Source organism: Silurus meridionalis, chromosome 5 (assembly GCF_014805685.1).
Source record: "Silurus meridionalis isolate SWU-2019-XX chromosome 5, ASM1480568v1, whole genome shotgun sequence".
Taxonomy (NCBI): domain Eukaryota; kingdom Metazoa; phylum Chordata; class Actinopteri; order Siluriformes; family Siluridae; genus Silurus; species Silurus meridionalis.
In genome coordinates this window covers 1,629,392-1,655,560 of record NC_060888.1, presented here as the reverse complement: position 1 = coordinate 1,655,560, position 26,169 = coordinate 1,629,392, and the positions used below count along the sequence as shown (strand labels likewise).

General features: G+C 38.3%; 1 protein-coding gene and 1 long non-coding RNA gene across 2 annotated transcripts in view; both read right to left on the bottom strand.

The window, feature by feature from the left end:
- Window positions 1–8,731: 8,731 nt before the first annotated feature.
- On the bottom strand, window positions 8,732–17,109 carry LOC124386453. The gene is made up of 4 exons (XR_006925927.1): window positions 16,957–17,109; window positions 9,608–9,706; window positions 9,235–9,301; window positions 8,732–9,152 (listed from the first exon to the last, which is right to left on the bottom strand). It is a non-coding gene; the product is annotated as an uncharacterized LOC124386453 (long non-coding RNA).
- A 2,231-nt stretch (window positions 17,110–19,340) lies between these two features.
- LOC124386117 overlaps window positions 19,341–26,169 on the bottom strand; it is an 8,387-nt gene continuing 1,558 nt past the window's right edge. The window contains exons 2-5 of the mRNA XM_046849768.1: window positions 26,016–26,169; window positions 21,722–21,856; window positions 20,749–20,812; window positions 19,341–19,702 (exon numbers count right to left, since the gene is read on the bottom strand). The exon at window positions 26,016–26,169 is cut by the window's right edge and continues 192 nt beyond it. Coding sequence (XP_046705724.1) covers window positions 19,341–19,702; window positions 20,749–20,812; window positions 21,722–21,856; window positions 26,016–26,169 — 715 coding nt within the window. The remainder of the gene's footprint in view (window positions 19,703–20,748; window positions 20,813–21,721; window positions 21,857–26,015) is intronic.

Genomic DNA, 26,169 nt, shown 5'->3' with positions numbered 1-26,169 from the left:
ACTTCCTGGTTTTCATTATGGATCTGTATAGTGGTGTAACCAAGTAACCAATTATAAATACTCTCTTTACTCTAATCGAGTATTTTTTCTCAAAAATTGTCCTTTAGTGTACTTTTACTTTAGTACATTTTTAATGTTGCATTACATATATATATATATATATACACACACACACATACTTTTACTGCGTTACCTTACTTTTCTAGCTGGGGCTACAGCGCAGGCTCAGCCATGGTACGGTGCCCTTGGAGCAGATGGGGTTAAGTGTTTTGCTCAAGGTCTCAACACTGGCAGCTTGCAGTGCTGGGGCATTTTGCTATGTAGGACAGCTTATGGCTGGTGTTTATTCTTTACCAAAATGAACAGCATGTAAAATGTACCATTTGTGTAGCAGTGCGTTTTGCTCCCCCTCATGAAATCAGAAGAATGCAGATCCCCCAAGGATTTTGAGGCATATAGAAGTTGCGCCAGCTCCAGCTGTGTGCCACCACATAAAGATTTCGGACATTCAAAGACAAGATGCCGCCCATGTGAGGATCACGAATCATCTTCAGTTGGATCCAACTTCATGAATATTTTGGACTTTGGATTTTAAGGATAAACAACGTCTTAATCAAGAGACACAAAACAGCCCACATCTGCTGATTCTCCACCACTGAACTAAGGTTCAGGAATCTATAATGACCTAATTTATGAGTTGCTCAGGAGCTCCTGGTTCCACAAATCCAACTGACTGTAGAAGACTGTAGAAAGGACGTTACTCATAATCACACACTCTGGTGCTCATGATGTTTCTCATTCTTCTGTGTTTGTACTGTTTTTATGATCACACTCTTGGGTTGATCACATCCCAGATGAGGATGGGTTCCCTTTTTAGTCTGGTTCTTCTTAGGGTTTCTTCCTTATACCATCTAAGGGAGTTTTTCTTTGCCACAGTCGGCCCAAGCGGCTCACTGGGAATAAATATACATCATTCACTTATATTTACATTTTTGTATTTTGCATCATTCGTACATTCTGTAAATCTGCTATGAGAAAATGTCTATTGTAAAAAAAAGTGTTATAGAAATAACCCTGAATTGAATATTTGTGATGGACCACAGAGCGATGATGAATCTAAACCGAACAGAAAACATAAGGTCTCTGCTTTACCTTTCTCTAGAAGTCCTTGTAGGTCTGGGTGACGGACACTGGAAATGAAACCAAACTGAACTGATGTCTCTTTCGCGTTAAATTCAATAAGATCCAGCTTTAGCTTCCTGTCCGTATTTTGGCATTGTGCTTTGTCTAGCAGATCTCCAAGTTGGTCCCTGTAATGGAGCTGCTGAAAATATCCTGCGACAGAAAGTGTCCTCCAATTTGTTTATCCTGATGCCATGCTGCTGACTCTGCCAAGTCTCGTCTGCCAAGCAGCACTCGCTCACCATCCAGCAGCAGCTCTGTCACTTCGAGTCTGCCGAGGAACTGGGCTAAAATCGATCGTAATTAAAAACAGATTTGACTCTTATCTCTGAAGTAGCGGTTCGAAAAAGTGTTTGAGATTTTTTGTGGTGCCAGCAAGGGAAAAAAAACGGTATGAAAAGATGAAAACATCAGAGACAGCATTTTAGAAAAATCTGTTATGCTAAAAAAAATAAAAGTGATGGGCTTACGGAGAAAGAAAAATGGCATGTTAGTGTTCTAATGCTTGGAAGGTTGTGAGATTAAATCCCACTGAGCTTCTTGAGCCCCTGAGCTGCTCTGGTATGTTATTCTACAATTTGATTCTGCAGTTTGTGATGCTGATTTAGAGCTTCAGGGTCAAGTGTTGTTGGTTTTTGTTTTTTTTCAAATAAAATAAAATAAAATCTAATCAAATTTTATTTTGTCCCATACACATTCATAGAGTGTGACATGCAGTGATATGCTTTTAATGACTGTCCAACATGTAAATATAAATATAATAAAAATTAAATATATGAAAATTAAATATAAAGTATAAAATGTAATATAGATATAATTATAAAAATAGGGATAAAAAATTATATATTTTTATCCAAGAATAATACAGAAATAATACCTCCTGCTCCAACTCAGTTACAAGGATGCTGAGAAAATAAAATATACACAAACTGTGCTGCTATTTATTTTCTACCATTTTATATAAAAAACATTTACCATTTATTTTAAATTACTTTGTTAAGAATTCATTTAACATCCTTGCTTTCATGACCTGTTCAGTTTTGGTCCAGTATCCACTGCTGTCCTGCCATTGTTATCTGAGTGTGTTCACCTGTTCCATGTTAGTGCTTGCTGTTCACACTTTGCATCTTCAAGCTCTTGTTTCAAACATTTAAGCTCCAAGCCATCTTTTAATGCATTCCTTTTGCTTCTACTCCTCCTTCCTGGTTTGATGTTTGAACTTTAAACTAAGGTTTAGATTTAGATAGATGTAAAGTATGGCATGATTCTGTATGCTAGAAGCAAAGAACGTAAAACAAGAAGACACAAAGACCAAGAGCATAAATCAGAAGTGAAGTAACAGAGGGGGAGAAAGGAAATAATTAAAAAAGCAGAAAGAATTGAAAACAAGACGGTGATTTGTGATCATGCGGGACGCTTGAGGGTCGAGGGTTTCTTTCCACCTTCCAAAAACTTTTAGATGCCAATTCGCCCCTAGGTGTGTGTGTGTGTGTGTGTGTGTGTGTGTGTGTGTGTGTGTGTGTGTTTGTGTGTGTGTTTGTGTGTGTGTGTGTGTGTGTGTGTGTGTGTGTGCATGCAAGCTGTCTTGTGATGGACTGGCGTTCTGTCTTGGCTCTACTCCCAGAATAAGCTTTGAATCCACAAAGAGTATTATGGCATGTTGCATTCTATGTATCGTTTTCTTTTTCTATATTTTCGACATCTTCATCATTATACAGATTGTAGTTTATGATATCTCTCAGTGAGCTGGTGTGGATTTTGAAGCTGTAAATGGTTGAAATAAGCTTCTTAGGCTCCACAAGCACAAGGTCAAGTCTAAACGTTAAATATTTCACAAGCAAGCCAGAACCTCTGATGTTCCCGAGTCAAACACGAGGTCTGAAAAGTCCTAAAACTACATGATAATCTGCGTGAACCCTGGCCAGGGCAGATCCTCGAGTGAGTGGTATTCTTTAAAATTGTCAGGAGAAGCAAAGCATGGCTCAAATTGGAGGAGAAATCCTGTAGTGTGCATGAGGCTTTACTCAATCCTCCCTGCTTTATGCCAGGCATTGATTTCATCAGGGTGGGTTTTACAGTAAGCAGCTCGGAGATACTGGAGGCACTCGTCCGGCGATCCTCCTCCATCGCTAATGTTAATATTAGCGTGCAAGGCTTCGAACTTCTCTCTATCAAAAGCCCGAGGTGGTTCATATTTCGATTATGTTTGAGCGCGATATTAAATTCCATCTTAAGAGCTTCTCTGGCTGTTAGTCGAGTGTATAACTGAAGTGATGGTACATCGATGGCCTCGGCTCAAAGGGTTAAGTTCGAGAGGACAATGAATCTGTGTGTTGCTCCAAGCAAAATAATCACAATTCAATTTGGCCAAGACAGGTTTTTTTTGTCCTGTTTACTTTCTGAATAGGAATGAAATAAAATAGTCAAAACAAACTAAAACCCTTTTCTTCTGCGGAAAGAGCAGAATCTTTCATTCATTGGTTTCAAAATCTATGGAAATGAATTAGACAGACATCTGCCATGGACAAACTGCAAACAATGCAAACCTTAACCAAGTGTGTGTAGAAGCTATAAATCAGGGGTCTTCAAACTTTTTTCTGTGAGAACCACTAAATCTTTCCTTTCTTTATTGGGAGTCGTGTCGGTCTGTAACCAAATATTACATGAGCCGCAGTGGCTATCAGTGTATATATTTTAGCATCAGATTTTATTATGATTTTAAATGCATTTATTACATTATTTTATTACACCTGCATAGCTAGATTAATTTATTATTTTGTTCTGCACCATACAGACAAGTGAGCGTCACTTTTCAAGAGATATATCGCCTATTAAAAGAACATTATTACTATCATAATGACTTTTTTTTTCATATTGCTATTGAACTCAAAACATTTACATAACTTATGCTTATGCATGTGGTTGGTGAGTGGATCTAATGAATAATAATGAGGCTGCGTTAATAATCGTATTTGCCGATAATCAACCGTTTGTTTTTTTAAATGGATACTGGAAAAAAAAACAAACATAACACTCCATGTAAAATATTAATGAACTTTATTACAAAAATAAAAAAGCAGTACTAAATCAGGAAAATGTGCTGAAGGAAATTAATTCGAATAAATTAATTAAATAATGTAATTTTATAATTAATGAAGGATGAAAATAAAATATAATATTGCTCTCCGTGAACTCTCTGTGCAGCGCGCAGTCTTGCTTGTAAAAACAAACAGCATGTGGCATCAGTGATTTGCCTCTAGAGGCCGCTCTCGTAACGACAGCGGATTGGAAGCCGGAAAAACTATCGGTAGGACCTTTTGCTCATAGACGGTAGTTCCAGCAATCAACTATTGGTGCCTCGACCTCTTTTGATAACTGAGGACATTTTAGTTGGAAAGACAACCCTGGTTATCAAATACAGATATGAGTAAATCCTATATTTCAAATAAAATATTAAAACTACTGGTCATAAATCATCTACACATGGAAAAATTAGGTGATTATGTAATAGTTTCCGTAGCACTACCGCTGTCCTTTGGCTCTGTTTGAATCTCACAAAAAAGATCTACAAAAATAGTGAAACACAGGACACGGCGCTTAAGGATCGAATCACGCATTCACCTGGAAACAAAGACCATGGTCCTCGAACCCTCTCACTCCGAGCGTAATGTTGCCTTCTCAGATAATTGGGCAAAAACAAATACAGAGTTCCACTCATACCACCCGAGCTCTGCATCATGATGTGAAAGCATCGTTAGATGCAGCGTGCTTCAAATAGCTGGAATTAGGGTTAAACGTTAACACCACTGTAACTATATTAGCATTGCTATAGTGGAAACAAAATCCAATCTAATCTATGTGAGTGCTTTGGATGCTGTAGACTTTTTTTCCCCCTCCAGGCAGCTGTGTAATTGTCTTCATGCAAATGTGCCATGCACAAATAGTGTGCTCTGGCTCCGAATTATCGCTCGTCGCATTTCTTTAGGCTAGCCATGCGAATCGGATTTAAATTTCAGATGGGCTTCACTTCGACTTCGAGTAATAATGCAGGGGTCCATTGTCAAGTTCTGGATTCTGATTGGTCGGAATTTAGTTGTAACTTTTATCCCTGTGAGATTCACTCAGGCAGCTTTATAGCTCGGAAAGTACAAAAAAATAATCCGACCTGTTTATTGACATCAGACTTCAGACTCCTGAGATCTTATTATCTTCTCCTTCCAGTCCATCGTTAAGCAGATGCTTGAACTGGAACTCATGAACAAGACGAAGATTAGGGTTCGGACCGATCACAACTCAGCCTTAATCTCCCACTCTGAGTCTGTAATTAATGCTATTTGAGGATGATGAAACTGCAAATGGCCTGTGGATTTAAAGAATAAACACATTTATGTTAGGGTTGAAATAAACTGAACCGTGTCATTCAGCTGAAGGAATATTAGTTCTGCTCCAGGATCATGGCCATACTTCAGACTTAAAAACTCATTATTTCACATTTATATAATAACAGGTGATTCTTTTTTATTGCATTATTCTTATTTCTTTCAATATGTTATATCTTTAATTGAATCTTAAAAGTCTCACAATTTATAAAAATTGAACTTTTTTCATGATTCGAATATTTTCGAACTTAATGTCTTATTATTGTGATATAAAACCCTAGCATCTATCTATCTATCTATCTATCTATCTATCTATCTATCTATCTATCTATCTATCTATCTATCTATCTATCTATCTATCTATCTATCTATCTATCTATCTATCTATCCATCCATCCATCCATCCATCCATCCATCCATCCATCCATCCATCCATCCTTTTGTCCTTTTGGCAATATTGTGCATTGTTTTGACTCCTAATATTTAAAATGTTATAATTCTACTTATCTAATGTTTCATTATTTCTCCAGCTTGCATCAGCACTTCAGAAGCAGAACACTTTATCGCCAACTAACCCACGTGCAAACTTCTCACGCCGTCGCCCGGACTGCATCATTCCAGTTTCACCCCCTCTTTGTGTCTCCATAACCCCTGAGTCTCATTCATCCACCTTATTACACAGTGAGCCGAACCCTGGGGTAACCTGCCTCCTGCCTTCATTTGTATGATGTCACTTTCGGTTAAGATCGCGTCACAGACAGCGGCGTACCTGCACGCTCGAGTGGTTCATTAAAACTGCCGTCACATTGACTCCATAAAAAAAAAAAAAAAAAAAGAATTGCAGACAGCTGGCCGGTTAGTGATGCCAATGATGCCCTCTGGCATTTTCATTCTCATTTCTACACAGCGATCGTAAGCGACGAGTCGGATACAGCTGCTTCTTTTCCCCAGAGGCTTCGGCCTTCATGTTCTCAGGGGAACCTTATTATCAGGTGCGAAATTCCTCGTCAGTATTTTTGGGGGAATTTTCAATCAAATTCGAAGCATTTGAAAAGAGAAGGCCATAAATGCTCAGGATGGAGGACGAAGTTGAAGTTGCAATATTTTGTTGCTTTTTATTTACTTAAAGAGAGAGAAGAACGTGATCAGAAAATGCTTTGATAGCTGCTATAAGTTACTGGAGCTGAAAGAATTTAAAAATAGATAATGTAATTAAAATGGATACAAAAAATGACCACATGATACGCATTTGAACGCATTTTATGACCCGTTTAATGCATAACATGGTATTAAAAATGATTCATTTGAAATTAAAAAGGAATTAAAGTAATAAAAAGGAAAGAATATAATAATCTATATTGACAAACGTTTGTGGACACCTGACTGTATGATCCTCCAAACATTCATCTGAAATACTTTGCCGTGTCTCTTGTAAAACTTGCAGAAGATGGTCTTCGCTAGTTGGAGATTTCTTCATTGTGATCCAGTTCCTCCCAGAGCAATTCAATAGGATTTTGGTGTGATGACTGGGCAGGTCTTTCATAATAGATATCACTCCAGATGACTGTTTGTTATAATAAGCTCCACTCTTCTGGGAAGATGTTCCACTAGATTGTATGGAGATTTGTGTGAGATGCATTCAGCCACAATGGTGTTAATAAAGTCAGGTACTTATGTAGGTGAGAAGGTGAGAAGGACTTCAATAGGGTTGGAGCTTCATAGCAGAAGATCTTTCACTCCACCCAAAGCAAAGTATATCTTCATGGAGCTCCTAGTTTATGCAAAGACCTGCTCCAACATTGTGGTAAAGAAATCAGGTTTCATAATATTTTTCTGAAGTACTTTCCATGAAGCTGAAGGAATGTGTGCATATTAATAACGGTGAAAACGTTGTGGTTTCCTCAAGACCTTCTACTGCTGATGGATCCCCACTGGGTGTGAAACAGACGTCTGTGTTTTCACTTCATTCTTTCATTAATTTAGTTAATGAGTCAGACAAAGGGGGAGTCTTTTTCAACTCAGAATTAGTGAATTCAAAGTCGAAGAACGCTTTGATTAAAGGTAGACAATGAGATTTAATTAAAAATGGTCTTTCTCCATCTTTAAATGGAAGGTTTCTATTGACAGACCTGCATTCATTAAACGCAGCCAGGTATCTCACTGAGTGCAGAAAAAAAAGGAAGGAAAAATGTTTTGAAGTGTTTTTAAGTGAACAGCAGCGAAGCAGCAAATGAACTGTATTTGGATCCACTGCTTTATAGAGTTTAAAATGTTTTCAGGATTTAGAAGTTTGAGTTCCAAGGACATTTCAAGACCTAAAAGTTTTGTATTCATGAGCCATAAGTGTGTAGAGTGTGTTTACTGTTTACAGCATGGGATGTTAACACAAATTGTAACAATATGTGGATAAAAAACACGATTAATTGCCTTAAAATCCAGAACTACATTTTTGCAGCCACTGAACAACACTTCAGCCTTATGTGGTTCTTCCACCAAACTGTTACCACAAAGTTGGAGGCACACAATAGCATCGAACGTCTTTAAAAGCAGGAGCATGGAGTTTTCCCCTCACCTGAACTACGAGACCTTTACATAGGTTGGAGTAGAAGATCTCCTGCTACAGAGCTAAAAAGCTTAACCCTACTTTACTAACTTTATACATTACTAACACGCTCTTCTCAAGCACACTCTAAATCTCTCAAAACTTCTCATAAGAGTGAAATGTACTATAACAAATAACGGGACTAAATGTGGACTAGGATGTTCAAATAAAAGCACAGATGGTCAGGATTAGGGTTAGGGTTAGGGTTAGGGTTAGTCTGTCGTTTGTCTGTATAGTATGTCATGTGACTTTCTGCACCCCCTTTTTCATAATCACTCAGGGTTCACAGCTGCCATAACTTTAATTGATAACAAGAACAACCTTATTTGCTCTTCAACATTTTAAAAACATCCATCTGGTAATTCTGGCTTCATCACCTCTTTTTCCATCATTTCATATTTTCCCACAACCACATGACATGGAATGATTAATCTCATGCCTTCTGACGTGAGTAAAGAGCTGAAATATCTCAAAACAACTTCATCCAGTTCCTCTGGAGCAGAAGAACTGATTCCCATGATTTTCATGCTCCTTGTTTGGAGAGGTTTCATCTGTATAAATTGAAGTTTTAGACAGCTGGAGCAAAAAAACAAGCAAAAACCCCATCAGTCTAGCAGAATTTCTCCATGCCAATGTGTCTCGTCTCCAATGTCTATAGATTTCCTTCCCTGCATAACAATAACAAATGGTTGCAATCGAAGTGAGATTTTCCAGAGATTTATTCTCAGCTCGAGTGCAAGACTGAAACATGAAGCTGTGTTTTTTTTTTATCTCTCTTTCTCTCTGATAAACGAAAACGTATGCATTCAATAAAGATGACAAGTAATTTTAAAGTCCTGGTTGTTTTCTGTCTCGGTAGATCGCTTTTGCTGAAAAATCGAACGTGTGTTCGTCTTCTACAGCTCTCCTACACGCCACGCGTGACTGACACGCCCGGCTGAGACGGGACCAGATTCTCCAAACAGACCCGGATTTTTCACCTGAGCAGGCTGGAGAAGAAGAAGGTCATTTGTACAGGCAGTGAAGCGAGAGATAACACATAGCATTACAGGCTAGGCTAATTATAATTACACGGCAGCATGACAGCTGTCTTTCCTCTGACCGGACGTGCAGGGAGAAAGTTTTTCCTTTCATAAGCCTGAATGAGAATCGAAGAAAAAAGAATTTGTTAAACAAATACGGTAATTCAAATCCATCAATTGAACGAGTTCGAATTTCATGGACGAATTTATGATCAGCAGAGAACATGCAAAAGAAGAGTTTAACGTGTGCGTAGTGCTAGCCTTTTATGCTAGCACTCTTGCTAAACATCTTAGCCTTCTAAAAGGAACTTCTTGCTAGCATGAAAAAATAATTATGTAAACGTATTTTAAACTTGCATTCAAGTGTGTCTGAAACTGCTAAGTAACTCTCAGTACGTGCTTGAGATGTGTTAAGTGCGCACCTTTTACGCTAGTAGCTAACTGCCTCAGGGTTATGATATGGGTTTTCAACCGGTGGTCAGCGACCCCTAGGGGACCGCAGCGGTACTGCAGGGGCTCCGCTAATGAATGTTGAAACACAGATAATATTTTGTAAAAAAAAAGATATTTATTATATGAAATATAACATTTGTAAAATATTATAACTATTATAATAAAGTTCTTTTAAACTTAAAACTGATCCACCTGATAGTAAAAGGAAAATGTATGAAACTGCAAATCTCTTGAAAAAAAAAGACAAGTGTAAACAACTTAATAAATTGTGATTTTTTTTTTGCAAAATATATATTTGTTATGATGCATTAATCTTTTCGAAAGATTTAAAAATATATGAAAATATACAGACAATGATGCAAGTACAACAACATAGTTCAAATTGTCTCCATGTAATAGAACTGGTGTAATATGATTGGTTTCTATTTATATCACTGCCGATGTTTGACACGTGTATCAGGGTCCCTGCGCCATGTCTCTATAGCCTAAGGGGTCCTCGACCTACAAAACGTTGAAAAAAGACCCCTGGATTACGATGTTCACAAAGAGTTAGCATTAAAATGTTAAACTCTTTACAGATAATAATATAGCATTGGCCATGTATCTGTGGTGAAATTAGAATTCTGAGATTCTGAGTTTGAGAAAAACAGAATATTTGTCCTTCATGTTAAATATTTGCATGTCATGCTAGCAACCTAAGCTAAGACAAAAATCCAGTCAACTAAGATCTTAAGTTAAGGGTATCTGCTTGTAAAAACATCACGATCGCTTTTTTTTTCATAAACATTCTGTAAATATGAACAAACAGGATTAAAAAATGCAGGTAAATACACAAATGACAGGAAACAGGAAATTCGTTTATGGTGTTTAATCTTATTAATCTGAGATACTTGGATCAGGTGGATTCTCTAATATTATCCTGGTTCTTCCAATCCATGTGCTCTAGATTTGATTTTGCACCATGACCTCGATTTTAAATGTGCTAAAATGGAGTTCATTCATGTGAAATGCAACCTATTTGTAGAATATGAGCAGACACGTGTATAATCAACTGCTGAAATAATATGAATACACTGTTAGGAGAAATGTTTGTGGACACCCTGCCATAAGATTGGTGTGTAGGTTTAGTTTCCTTTTACTGTTATAATAACCTCCACTCTTCTGGGAAGATGTTCCACTAGATTTTGTGGATATTTGTGTGAACTTATTCATTCACATGGGTGTTAGTATACCAGGTACTGATGTAGGTGAGCTGTATTGTCTCCTGTCATTGGTACAGGTGTAAAAGTTCCTAATCCCCTTGGCTGGTTTCTGTCTTTTTAAAGCCATTAGTTTTGTATTGTTGGTCACCTGATTCACACAGAAGCTAAGCGAAGCAGTAGCGGTTCATTTACAGTGCCGACGTTACACTCGTGCTTGCTGTTAGATTGGCGTTAAGATTCGGTGACATTTAGGTCGACTGTACGTTCAAAATAAATGCACAATATCGAGGAATGTTCCAAAGCGTGGAACGAGAAGCAGTGTGAAATCAGGCCAAGCTAATATTAGCCCTGTGCTAGTCTGAGCTCCTGCTCATTTGCCTAATCAGCCGTTTTCTCTTCTGACCTTTACGAGGTTGTTCCCGGCTGCCGTGTTTACGTTACCGGGATGAGACTTGCATTTATTCGTAACGTTTTTGATTAGTTGTTGTAGTGGACATATAGGAAGTGTTAAGTAATAATACTTCATGATGAAGGAACAAAACTTCATCTGCCCTGCTAAATTCCTTCAAATTAAACATTTTAAACCTTAAAAAATAAATAAAGATAAAAAAGTAATGATATTATGTTAAAACATTTATCCGTCCTGATGTTTGACACGTGACAAAAAAACAGAAATTGTTTACATGTCCATGCCTAAATTGTACTTTATTGTATTTTACTGTATTTTACTCTATTCTAATCAACTGTACTTTACTCAACTCTACTGTACTCTACTGTATTCTACTGTACTATAATGCTGTACTCTACTTTATTATACTCTACTCTACTCTTTACTATAATATTTTACTCCACTTTACTCTACTACACTATAATGTACTTTATTCTACTTTATTGTACTTTACTCTATTATACTCTACTCTACTCTACTTTATTATACTCTACTCTACTCTACTCTACTCTACTCTATTATACTCTACTCTACTCTACTCTACTCTATTATACTCTACTCTACTCTACTCTACTCTACTCTATTATACTCTACTCTACTCTACTCTACTCTACTCTATTATACTCTACTCTACTCGATTGTTCTGTTCTGCACTTTGATTTTGATTTTCAAAAATGTGTTTAATCTTTTTATCTGAGCAAAAAATAAATATCTCACATTCCATTATTAACTCCTCCATCCGTCACAGCTAGGTGTAGTATATTTCTTTCTTTTCATGTTTTTTGACAGGTAAACAGGAGTGACACTACCCACGCTGCTCCACGTCCACCGCTGAGTCACATAACGCACATATTTCTACCACCGACTGACTAAACAAACAGCGCAAATATAGTACACTTTATTATGCATGCAGGCAACTCCCTGCTCTCAGGGGCAAAACTGCTTACGCTGCTTTTCTACAAGCATTTAATTGATTTGTGAACATTTAATTACATCCGCTGACATCCATCGATCAGAATAAAACATTTCTCGTGCTGATCTGGATGATATTTAATACACAGTTGCGTACGGGAACGAGCAGAATGTGCGTATACTGTCACAATGCTTCACCAGGGACCAACGACGTTTTACACGAACGTTCAATTCGGCTTCTACAAAAACGGCTAATTAAGAAGGTACGCTAGTTTATAGGTTCCTTTGGGAGGAATTTGAGGAACAAATGCTCGGAGGATCTGGGAATACTATTTCTCTTATTTAAAGTAAACAGAAAATATAAAAAATCTTAAAATATCAGATATTAAAAGAAAACGCATGAGGTCAAGAGAAATTTATATACATTTGGAAGCTTATGATGTGCAGTGGCTGATGGCAATCAAAGTTCGTGAGATAATCCTGATATTTTCACAAGACAATAACTTATTCTGAGTATTTTACTACAAAACTGTGTTCTGTGGGCTTGCAGGCGTCTCCTAACAGTCCTGTGGCAACAGCAAACCAGTGTAACAATCACAATCCACTTTTATTAAAATTCTAATTAGTTCCATTAAACTGAGTCCGTGTTAATCCTGTCCTAATCAAAGACTTCCCTCTGAGGCTAATATCCGTCTTTATAAAGGCTAATGCCCTCTCACGAGATCTCATCCAAAAGCCTTCAGCAAACATCGAGAAGAAACACAATAATCTCCATCGCACAACGGGGAGAAGCGTTACAGTAAGCAGAGACCTAATCATCTTCATCTCATCACCTCATCTGATCTGTATGTAGGTCATGAAGACTGGAGTCATCGCAGGTCACCATCAAAAACATACTGATTACAATAAATAACACACAGAGGCAAATTGGGTGGTTTTGAGTTATTATGCTGCTGAAACAATTCATTTGCATTTTTATTATTTAACATTAATTACACTCGGTTTAATTCGATTTTTTTTGTCATTTAACATTTAATTAAAGCAAGTCTTTTTATTTAATGCAATTGAATTAATTTTGTTTTAGATTTTATATTTTTTTGGGGGGGATTTTTTATTGTATTTGCACTTGTATTCCATCTCTCTCTCTCTCTCTCTCTCTCTCTCTCTCTCTCTCTCTCTCTCTCTCTAAATATATATATACGGTTTCATTTTAGTTTACTTTAATTTTACATGTATAATTTGTCTACTGATTTTGCTATGATTATATAATTAATTAATCAAATAAATAAATATGTGCTGGACTTTTGACTAGTTAGTTTGTTTACATGTTGACTTGCTCATTTTTACAGCTCTAAAATCCATTTGGACTCTTTTTCTTCTTCTTCTTCTCTGATTTCTTGATGTAGTGCTCATTTTTTTGGTGTATTTGTTCACACTAAACCACTGTTGTTTTTTACTCATATTTGCCACTTGACAATATAATTATACTACATTTTTATTAATGCAGTTTACATTTTTGAAACAATTTTTTATTAAAATGCCTGGTTGGTTAAATCATAAATACAGTAATATATTTATACTATTGTTTTTTTATAAATAAAAAAAAAACAAATAAAATAGAACAAATCAAATTAATGCAATACACTTATTTATTATATTGTTTAAATTGATAAAATGAAATTCAATACATAAAAAATATATTTAAATAGTCTGCATTTGTTAAACCTTATTTAGGTAATACAAGTGTGTGTGTGTGTGTGTGTGTGTGTGTGTGTGTGTGTGTGTGTGTGTGTGTGTGTGTGTTTTACATTTAATATTTTCTAAAGATTTGATCTACTTAACTGTTCTATTTATTTCAGCAGACTTGAACATATATATTTATTCCTTCCATCCTTCATTCCTTCACTCCCTCGATATGTGGATTTGTCAGGATTTTCTCCTTTTAAAAGAAATTCTTGAAGCTGAACATAAAACAAAAGAATCCAAAGCGCTAGTGTTGACCGTTAGCCACGTCCTGGTTAGCAGCTAACACTAGCACTTTGGATTCTTTAGCGTATTCATGCCTGCGCAAAACTAATCTTAATTTCCACAGTGACACTGCGCTAACTCTAGTTCCTCTTTTGTACCTCTGCCATTGTTGAGTATGTTTTCAAGTTTAATAAACATAATAATAAAATGCACACAAAGTGTCGAGTTAGAAACTAAACAAACTTGCGGTCCGCCACTTAATACCTTCCTGCGGGAACTCAAATGAACTGTGTTCCGCCCGTAAAAAGGATTTCATTTTTTCAGTACAGGGCTTTTGGGTGTGTTTTACACGTGTACCGTGAAAATGTGTACACGTGAAATATTTTGGTACGAATATGTGTACCGTTACACCTATAATAAATATATACAGTATATATTCTTATTTGATGTCAAGTGCATTGGTTTTGTATTTGTAGTGTGCAAAATGACAATAAAATATTATTCAATATAATATTGATATCGGAGAAATGGAAGTGTTTTTAATTATTATTATTATTATTATTATTATTATTATTATTATTATTATTATTATTTGTAGTAGAAATTGTACTATCATTGTTATTTCTATACACTTTTTATTCCAGTGACCATATTTTTATATTTTAATGTATTTTCCTGGTGTTTCTGCTTTGAGTTTGTGGATTGTTGAGAAAGCAGTGAGATACTGTAAAGACAGGAACAGTTTGGGGGTTAAAGAAATCATGAAGTTTGTCTGGTGTATGTTTCCTGAAGGACGATGCCCATTACATGGTGTAACAGTTAAACTGTAGCTGCTGACTGGAGAAATGAAATCAGTTTGTGTAGATTTTCTTTCACTCACGCTTCAAGGTGAAAGAGAAAGTGAGAGACACTTGGGAGATTCGGGGATTGAACTCATCCCAAGTTTTCTCTCTCTCTCTCTCTCTCTCTCTCTCTCTCTCTCTCTATCTCTCCACACACACACACATACACTTTGCCTGGGCACTTGTGTATCCTTGTGATACCTGTATAGCTGTCAACACACAGTAATAAGGTACACACTCACACACACAAAGTAAACACACCTCTACAGGCTTCAGTGCTCTAAACAGCGTACGCTTGCAGCCTCCGACATCAACACCTACTGTATGCTTGATCAGGAAAACACACCTCATCTTTTACTGGCCCAAGGACACACACACTATAATCAGTGAGCTCACACACATAACAGAAATGTAACAGCACAGCATCACGTGTCCATAACATCTCACATCCATACACTCATCAAGCGTCACGTCAATCAGAGGGAGAATCACTTGTCCAGCAGCTAGTATGGCAGGTTTACATTAATGTCCTTGTTCTGATACGTTACCTTTTCCATAGCAACAGCTCATAATGCTCATAAAAGTTACAAAGGGGATGATATGGTGGAAATGTTCTTGAAGGTGCAGTATAGGGGGAGGTGGTTAAGTCGTTGGACTTATTTTCAGAAGGTCTTGAGGTCGAATCACTCCTGGGCCCTTGAGTAAGGCCCTTAACTCCACAAGAGAAAAGCTGTAGCTTTTCTGACATCATAAAAAAAAAATAAAGATTTGATTCAATAACAGAAAAAAAGAGGCTGGTGAGAGAAGATTCAGTGGTGGATGAAGTAAACAAACCATGAACTTGAGTTTCAATTAAGAGGGAATATACAAGAGTACAAATGTTTTTGCCTTCAAATTTACTTCAGTATCCAAAGTAGTGATTTATTATAACTCTAATGTTCCTATGATCCTTTTATCACAAGATTCTTTATTTAATCACCTCAGTTTATGTGAAAAGACTCGAATGTGACTCTCAGCACACTGATCTATTAATAGAATGATTGATTTATATTAAAATAATCATGAGCACCAAACCTTTAAAAAATTGTGTAAACGCAGTCACGTGTGTGGTGGTGAGTTCGAGTCTGGAGTTTCTTCATCATTTATTCCTCTCTAAATGTTCTGCTTGATGTTGAACTGATGCTGAACTGTATGTTGGTGATCAGTAGATGCACCAAGCGCCGATCAGAACACGTGTAAAACAGAGCGTGCGCTCGATCCTGATTGGTGACTCGCTGCGTGTTTCACCAGTTACGTTTGAAAACACTGCACTAAGTTTTTAATTTGTGACGTGTTAAGAGAAATAAATGTCTCAGAGAACATGATGGTTAGGGATTGAAGTGGCTCCATGTTAGAAGGTCATGAATGGGCCAAGGCCTGAACCTGACAGATTTACATTTACTATAAAAAAATGGTGGATTTGTTCCGCTACCATTGTTTTATTAAAGGAAAAGACCGTGGGCTATTTGAAGATAATGGAAGATGAGGTAAAGGTTGGGACACTTCAATCAAACTGCCTGACGTTGTTACTGCTGAAATGAAGCCTGATACTTTAAAACATCACAACCCTGAATTCTATACTTAATTTTAACTTTGTTATTAAATGTGTTTATTCTGTTTTTAATTCGCCACGACAACCCGAAAATAAACGACAACAAGTTGTAATAAAAACAAAAAACATTTCGAGATGCAACTTGAGTCCTACAGCTTCATGTTAAACTTCCACTCTGTTCTCAATCTCTTGGTTTTCCTATAAGACCTCCAGAAGCTGCTCTCTGTAGGTGATTGAGGTGCGAAAATTCATTACAGCTTCCATTTCTGCTGCTAATGGGTTTGATGGAAATATAATACATTTCAAAAACAAGGGAAAAAAAAAAGATACTTGTATATAAAAAGCTTCAATTTACCTTGAAATAATCAGGGGACCTTTTGCTCACCACTGTGTGTTAAATTGCAGTTTTCAGCAGAAGGTCTCAGGGGAAATAACATTACTTCACCAGGACAGCCACGCTTTTCTTTTTCCTCACGACTTTTGTGTTAAGAAAATGATCAGCGCACGATCGGGGTGCCTTGTGGGTAAACTTTTCAGCGCAGAGGAAATGGGTTCATACCGGCTCTCGTTTGCCTCTCGCGTTGTTGACTCGCCTGATTGACAATTCATTTTCTTAAAAGGAAGACCGGCGGCTGAAATGATTTGCAAACGAACCGTCGATATCTGGCTCGGGCCGAGGCTCGTATGTGCCGGGAAGGTTCCCAATTCGACAAGATGCGGGATTTGATTCAAAAGAGTCAGTGGCTCTGAAAAACTCAATTTTCCTAATCACTGGTGCAGTTTCAGCACGGCTGGCTGCAGTTCCCTCTACAGCACAAGAACCCATTGAGCCTCAGCCGAGCTGGTGATGGTTAAAAAAAATATCCTTTACCTTGTATCCTCTCTATCTCTCTCTTTCTTTAGGAGAAACCTAATCTGATTCGCATTTATTTGGTGCAAATGTGTGTGTTTTCATAGTGTCTGATCTACAAAAGTCAAGCTCCAGAGGTTTAATGACAGCACGAGAGTTTAATGAGCTGCTGGCCTTGGAGTTGCTACTGTTTTTTTCCCTAAAGCAAACCCACACTATTTAGTTTCACATCTTTGATTATTCACTAAATTTCCCGGTCGGAAAAAAAAAACCCTCAAAAAACAAAATAAAGCACATCCATAAAGCACCGCCGCAGCTCTGCATATCATGTCTTCTTTATTGGCGCTCGTAAAACCGTATTGAAGAATGATTCTGTTTTAGTGTCCGGCGAGACGCGTTTCTCGTTGCGAATGAACCACGGATCTTCCGTCTGTAAGACATAAAATTAGCCTTTTAAATGTGCCACATGATGAGGATAAAAATGTTTTGTTGATTATTAACTGTTTAACGGCTCGCATCATCGGTCAAGCGCTTAAGGTTCATGAGACGGAGGAATCTATAATATGGATTCTACACATGCGTTACATTCGCAGCGTTTTCAAAGGAAGGTGTGCCTTCGAAATCCAGGACTAGGGAGTAACACACAAACAAACAAAAAAAAACAAAGAAACAAACTAACTAAATCAATATTCCATAAAAAAACCCTCACCTTTTAAATTGCATCAGCAATGTTAGTTTTATTGTGGTTAATTTTTATAAGGAAAAAAAAATCTCAGTTCAAATCCCAGGACTGCTCAGCAATATGATTTCTCTTAGTTTGGTTTGTTTTCCATCTCACATTTAAGCAGCTTCAAAGTATAGCACCTTATGCCATCAGTATCAAGTTCTGGGATTTAATCTCAAAACCTTGTATGCAAAAAAAAAAAAAATTCCTATCATTATGTGTCCTGACAATTGTATCATTCTCTATTAGAATTAGTACTGTGATTTCCGAAAGATTGATTTTTAATTTGTCATAAGGTTGTTGGTTCAAATCCCAGGACTAATAAGGAGCCCCACATGGTCGACTTTGTAAAAACAAACAAACAACAACGAATGCTCCAACAACTGATAACCCTCTTGCCTTTTTGGTTTGTTTTTTTATTTTGTGTATTTTAGTTAATTCTGTTGTTGTGCACTTTATGAAGCAGTGAGATAGCAGGTTGTAAGGTCACATCCCAAAGTCTGCTAGACAAACTCCTGTTTGTTATTAATTGTTCAACTCTAGGCTTGAATTGGATTGTCTTACAGGATTACATGTATACATCTCCAAGCAAATCATTTTATTAATGACCAGGATGTTTTGAGGTTTTTTTTGTTTTTAAGGAGAAGCTAGCATTCTGCTAGGATTATGTTTTTAACGTTAAATAATTGATCTTTTTTTCATTGTCCCAGAGGGCTGCAAATCAAGTCAAGTCAAGAAGCCTTTATTGCCATTTCAACCCTATTTATATCTGACACAGTACACAGTCAAATGAGACAACGTTTCTCCAGAACCCTGGTGCTACATAAAACAACATGAAGCTACATAATAGAACACAGAGTTAAGGACTAAAGTAAGTGTCCTCACCACATAAAGTGCAGCGTGTGCAACAGAGTGCAAACAGTGCAGACAAATCACAATGTGGAACAGATACACGCCGAGCAGTAAAGCTGCTGTTCCTGATCCGGACTCTACCAGTCAGGAAGTCCAGGATCCAGTTACAGAGGGAGGTGTTCAGGCCCAGGAGGCGCAGCTTCTCAGCTTATCAGTCAGGGGCTGAGGGATGATTGTGTTGAATGCTTTGCTGAAGTCTATGAACAGCATTTGTATGCCTTATTATCCAGGTGGCTGAGGGCCAGATGAAGGGTCATGGAGGTGGAACATCGTCCATGGAATGGTTCGGACGATATGCGAACTGCATGGGGACCAGTGAGGGTGGAAGCTGGGTCTTGATGTCCCCCATGATGAGCCTCTCGAAGCACTTTATCATGATGGGTGTGAGTGCGACGGGGCGATAGTCCTTGAGGCAGAAGACTGTAGACTTCTTCGGCACGGAGACGATGGTCATTGTCTTGAGGCACGTAGGAACAACTGTGTCGCTCAGGGAGATGTTGAAGATGTCAGTCTGAGTAGCCGAGGTGGGGGTGGGGCTCCGCACGATACGCGCCGGGGGTGTTGATGTAAACAAGATCCAAGTGTGTTCGCCCCTCTCGTCACAATATCCACATGCTGATGGAGTTTAGGGAGCACAGTCTTGAGATACACATGGTTCTCCGGCGATAATAAACAATTCGTTTAATGATCTTCTCTGACCAGAGGGTTGAATGAGAAACTTTGAATGAGTGCTCTACCTTGTTCCAAAAGGTAATAAGATCATATAAAGATCATTAGGTATTCACCATACCATGAGGTTGTTGGTTCAAATCCAAATGACTACCAGGAAGCCCTTGCTTGGGCCTTAATCATTTAAGTTTTGTTCAAGTCTTACATGCAATTCAGATTAACAAACATTCTGCATAAATGAATGATCTTCAATGCAGGTTATGGGTTTAAATCCCATACTTGTTTTCTATATGTTGGGATTATGCTTACTCACATATTGATTTATGTTACACATAGTGTATTATCACAGAGTTAATAAAAACAAATCATCAATCACTATCCCAGAAGGTTGTGAGTTCAAATCCCATGATTACTATACATAACTTCTGCCAAATGTGTAAATTTAAACGTCTAAGAAAGCAGACCGAGAATATAATCCCTGATCCCAGTGCGCAGGAGATAAGGCTCACTGTTTGCTCTTGTCTTGTGTACAGTAAATAAACAAACTCATGATACAAGCTCTCTGCTCCGTTCTGATCTACAGCACACAGCCACGCCCCCACGTCCAAATGCATTATTGAAAAATGCCAGACATGCCCCCAGGTTTGCATTTGCGAGCGTAAATAAGGCTGAGTGTGTGAGTAGACGGCGGCGCACACTGCATTAACAAGATAGTGGAAAAAATATCCACAAATACACACAGAGCATTTGGGTAATGACGGGAAAATTACCTCGGAATCTCTTTTTTTTCTTGCATGTTTCCAAATGGCTCTGGAGTATACCGTATTTACAAAATTCGTATTGGAAAATGTGAAAAATGTGACGCAAGTGACATAGACGCGATATTAATGCATATATACGATGATCTCATGAGATGGGCGAGTCGGGAGAAGAAAAGAAAATGCTTGTTAAATTCCAGTTATGCATATTTTCCTGAAAACCAAAAGGCAAACCTTTTAATAGCTGGTCATTAAGCTTGCGAGCGCTTGCGGTTCTGTGGGTTTTCCGATCGTCTCGCTGCAATTGGAATAATTTGGGACGTTCATCAAAGATCTGCCAAAACTGATGTAATGAAGAGCTGCTTATGAACCTTAATAGTAAGATAATATTCATTCATCCTAATCAGTAAACCGCCTGCAATTAACACGGTCCGGTCTTTATGAAGTTTTAATGATCTGCGGTCCGTCGTGCTTCAGGAGAGTCGAAACATTAAATTGTGATTAAAGCACCAATTAAAGACGAGAGCGATCACTATGTCCAAAAAAAACTATCTATCTATCTATCTATCTATCTATCTATCTATCTATCTATCTATCTATCTATCTATCTATCTATCCATCCATCCATCCATCCATCCATCCATCCATCCATCCATCCATCCATCCATCTTACTTATTCAGAGCCCACAGCTGCTTTGTGCCTGGGATGCCAGATTGTCAGTGAACCTGATGCTATGTGACATCAGCCCAGTGTTTATACAGTGTGTGGATAATGAACTGGGGGAGTAAAAGGACCACAATCGGGACATTTAATGATCAAAACACGCGAACTGTAAAATATCAAGATTTAAACTCAATACTTATTCATGATGGAACAATCAATCTGATCTGCATGGTTATGTAGTTATTCATAGCAACCTGGTGTGTGTTTTAGATACGGACGGAACAATACCGATATAAAATATTCCAATTACTATCGCTCTTTTTGTTTCTATCTTTAGCATCTAAATTGGTGATTTGTGGGAGAAGATCATCTGCATCGTTTATTCTCTCTCTCTCTCTCTCTCTCTCTCTCTCTCTCTCTCTCTCTTTTCTTTCTCCCCAATGTCAGCATGTCATGCATGCTGTTTATGTCTCTCTCTCTCTGAGGTGTGTGTAGGAGTCGGACCCTGTGGTTCGGGTCATCTGCAGTGCTGCTGAGTCACACAGTCTCCCGGCTCGGATCGCACGCCGAGTGGAGGCCTGTACGACCCGGACGACCTTCACGACCTCGCCAGGCGTCAGCTGACATCATCGCCATGTTCCTGTACATGGGGAAGGTTAATGCTTTCGAATGTTGATGCTGTAATAAACACAACACCGGTAATCAGACGGTTTCCTGTCCAATTTGTAAAGCTAACACGATCGCAAAAGTCAGAACTTCTTCGGACAAAAAAATCATGTCGGGCTAGCTAACACGTGACATCATGTCTGGCTAGCTTACACGTGACATCATGTCACACTAGCTACCACGTGTCATCATATCTGGCTAGCTAACATGTGACATCATGTCTAGCTAGCTTACACGTGACATCATGTCTTGCTAGCTTACACGTGACATCATGTCTTGCTAGCTTACACGTGACATCATGTCTGGCTAGCTAACACGTGAAATCATGCCTAGCTAGCTAACACGTGACATCATGTCTGGCTAGCTAACACGTGACATCATGCCTGGCTAGCTAACACGTGACATCATGTCTGGCTAGCTAATGTGTGACATCATGTCTGGCTAGCTAATTAGCAAAAGATGCTGGAAACCTTTAGTTAATCATGAATGCAGTTTGTTCCGTTTTGCACATAAGATTCACACTGCAAAACTTCTTTATTACTATAAAAAATCGATTGCTGCAATTTTATGAATGGGACAAAAGTTATGGCACCCTATTGAAGGTGATGAATTGGGAGGCTATGATTTGGTCTGTGTTTGATGTAGCTGATGAGCTGCCTTGGGTGAGTTGTTTTTAGATGCCTTTACCTTAAAAGAGATTTTGAGAATGTGTTTTGTTGTTTTAACATCACACCTATTTACTTTAAAAATAACTACAACAGCTATAAAGGGTCTCATTTACAGATTCTTTTTTTTCCTGTCTTCTTTTTAAAGACAATTTTTTTTCTTATTATTTTAGAGGTAAATGTACACATGTACATTACAGCACAGTGCAATTCTTTCTTCGCAAAACCCAGCATGATACAGCGCCCCTGGAGCCTCTGGAGCACAGGGTAAAGGGCCTTACTCAAGAGCCCAAAAGTGGCTGCTTGGTGATACTGAGCCCTGAACCTCGACCCTCTGATCAGCAAACCAGAGCCTTAACGGCAGAGCTACCACCTTCTCAGTTTTTGCCTTTCCCTGTTTGGCAGAAAGTTGGGTGTCTTGCTTGAAGACCCAACTATGGCAGCTTGGCGGTGCTGGGGCCTGAACCTCCGACCTTATAAACAGTAACAACCGCCCTCATATAGCAAAGAAAAAGAAAATAAACACAAAACATAAATGTCGCTCACATGGAGATAGATATCTCCTTCCAAAAACAATTGCACACATTCATATAGAACATACAGTGTTACTGTAGGAACAAAATCCTTTCTATAGAAATGAATCAACACCATAAGACCAATCAGAATAAAAAACTCAATAGCAGGGTTTAAAAAAGCCAAAACACTGAAGCATTTTTTGATGGTGTTTATCATAAGCACCCACAGACGCACTGTACACCAACATCGCCTCTTTTACATGTCATTAACACGTTACTGCATGCATGTTTTTGGGCGTGAATAATATTTGAATAAAAAAATCTTAGTGGTGTGCTAAGTGTGAATGGGTTTAACACACACACACACACACACGCTCTCGGTGGAATGCGATCACGGTGAATGCGACAGTCCTGACTCATGCTGTGCTAGAATAGAACCCGAGTGTAAAAGCAGGGCTCGGTAAAAGCTTCTCTACAAGAAATGGAGGGGAAGAAAAAAAATCAGGCAGAACGTATGAAAGGACTTCCTATTCATACCAAAAGCCTGGTTCAAAGCGACATGTCGACCACGAGAGAGACCTACATGAGCATGATGTACTTCTCAAGCCGGAGGTTTTTTTTGCATTGGCCTGGTGAATAGAGTCAATTTGTTTCATTTTATTTTGGAAAGTAAAGCAAAAAAGGGGTCTCATAAAATTGAGGTATTCATGTAAATACTGTGGTTATGCGGCACCTGTTTGTCTGAACAAACTAATGGCAAATGAGAGCTATCAGTTAAACCACTAAGACCTCATAACCATTAATAACCAGATCACAACCCCAGACTTTCAGTGGTGTCCTACCTGAATCAATCCACTGTTCAACCCCATCATTATGAATCCATGTCTATAGACACCATCAATATTAGCATTGTATATTACCAAGAAACGCAGTAGAACCGATCGCTGCATCACACACAGGATCTCACACAGTGAGAATGAATGAACATCACAAAAGCGAGAAACTTAAGAACACGTCTCCTTTCACTGGAGCTGCACATCCACATACATCATCTCTAGCAGAAGCATCGATATTCACCTCATCACATCACCTCACTGAATTCCTGTGTGTTTTTCCCATGTGTTACGGTTTTCCTGGAGAAATAAAATGAAGGTAAATTGTGTGTATTTTTTTGCAAATTCTACAGGAAAGAAAACGCATAAACTATAAAGCATTCATGAAAAAGCTAAACAACTGTTTGTTTGCGTGACATTTCCTCACCATGCCCAGCTTCTCTAGTCCACCTTGTAAATATCTGTATAAGTCTACAGAATCTGCGACTAAATGGTTTTTTCTCATTGTGGAATGAAAAAACTGCGATTAAATCCACATGCATATATATTTAAGTGTGTGCAGTTTGCTACAGATGTGCATGGTGAGCTCTGATTAGTGCACTCTCTGAAATGCTGACGTGATTGGACGCCTGCTAGATGGCCTTAGAGTGGCCAAGTCTTAATCTGATTGGTTAAAGCAACAGGTTCAGGCAACATGGAGTTTATGCTGAAAAAATCCTGCAGTGATGAACCTGGAGTAGAAACCTGCACTCCCACAGGCCCCAATGCAAAAAGAGTGCAGGTTTCTATCATGGAGTTCTTATGACAAACAGAAAATTTCAACTCTGCCATCACATGATGTAATGTATGAAATCTGACTGGATAGAAAACTGAACTTTGGATTTGCGGCCCCTAGAACCTGAGAGAGAAAAACTCTGAAATAAAGTGAATAGACCATTGGGAATTATTCAATACATATTCATGGACAACAAAATACGATCATACAATTGGAAGATGTTTCTTCAACATCTCATTTGCTGATATAATAAGCTCCACTTATCTGGGAAGATGTTTTACTAAATTTTGGAGTCTGCCTATGGAGATTATTTAAGCTACAAGGGTGTTAGTAAAGGTGCAGTCAGCGTTCACATTTATCCAGCTTCATAGGTTTGAGATCAGACCTCTATAGCAGGAGATCTTCATGAAAAAGCTTACAGCAGATCTTCATGGAGCTGGCTTTGTGCACAGAAACATTGTCATGCTGAAACAGGTTTGGGTCTCCTAGTTCAGCTCTACAGATGTTAGGTTGTATTCGGTTGTTCAGCCGAGTGCCAGAGGTTCTGCATGCTTATTCTGGATCGTTCCGGCTGAGGCGTGGAACTTGAGTGCTGAGAATGTGTGATTAGTGTCCAATGAGCCGAGAGTTCTCCTCCTCCACCTGAAAGAGCTCCAGGCTCCTGGATAAAAGGCCGTGTATAAAAGTAATCTATCAGCCGCAGATGTTATTACCTGTGAAATTGTTCACTCCGTGTCCTGGTGTTAGGGCGTCTGCAAAAGCACAGACGGGCAGGTCTGGCAGACGAAGATGAAATGCGTGGATAGACGAGACGGCTGGACGGATAAAACAGTGCAGTTCCTACAGAGAGGGTGTATCTTAAACCGATCAGAGCAAATGTCCTGTGGATGAAGTTCCTGTTATTTTTAATCTAAATTCTGATCAGAATGTGTTTATTTTAAATCTCTAAATATTTTATTTACATTTCAAGATCTGTACACAATATAAAAAAAAAGTATTGAGACTCCTCACTTCCAGCCATTTGTGGTTCTTCTGCAAACTTCATAATTGCAGGCACACAGTTGTATCTGACATCTTTGGATGTGGGAGCATGAAACTTTCCTTTTAATTGAACTAGGAGATGGAAACCAAGCTCAAAGCCAGCTCCATAAACATCTGGCTTACATGGGTTGGATTTGGTGGAAGATCTTTGCAATAGATTTCCACATCTATTGAACCCCTTTAGGATGAATGTGAAAGCTGACTGCACCTTCACAAATCCCCACAAAATCAAGTGGAACATCTTTTTAGTAGAATGGAGATTATTATAATAGCAAATGGGAACTGGGAATAGGATGTTCAAAAAACAGTAAATGCCAATCGATTGGTCAGGAGTCCACAAACCTTTTCGTGTTTAATGTAGAACATTTTCCAGACATTTTCATAAAAATAAATGCCTGAGCGTGTGCACTCGTTGCCTCCTGGATGTATTCCATTCCGTAATCTCGTCCCTAGTGCCATTTCATCAGGTCGTGTTGGAGGCGATGAGGAATTAAAG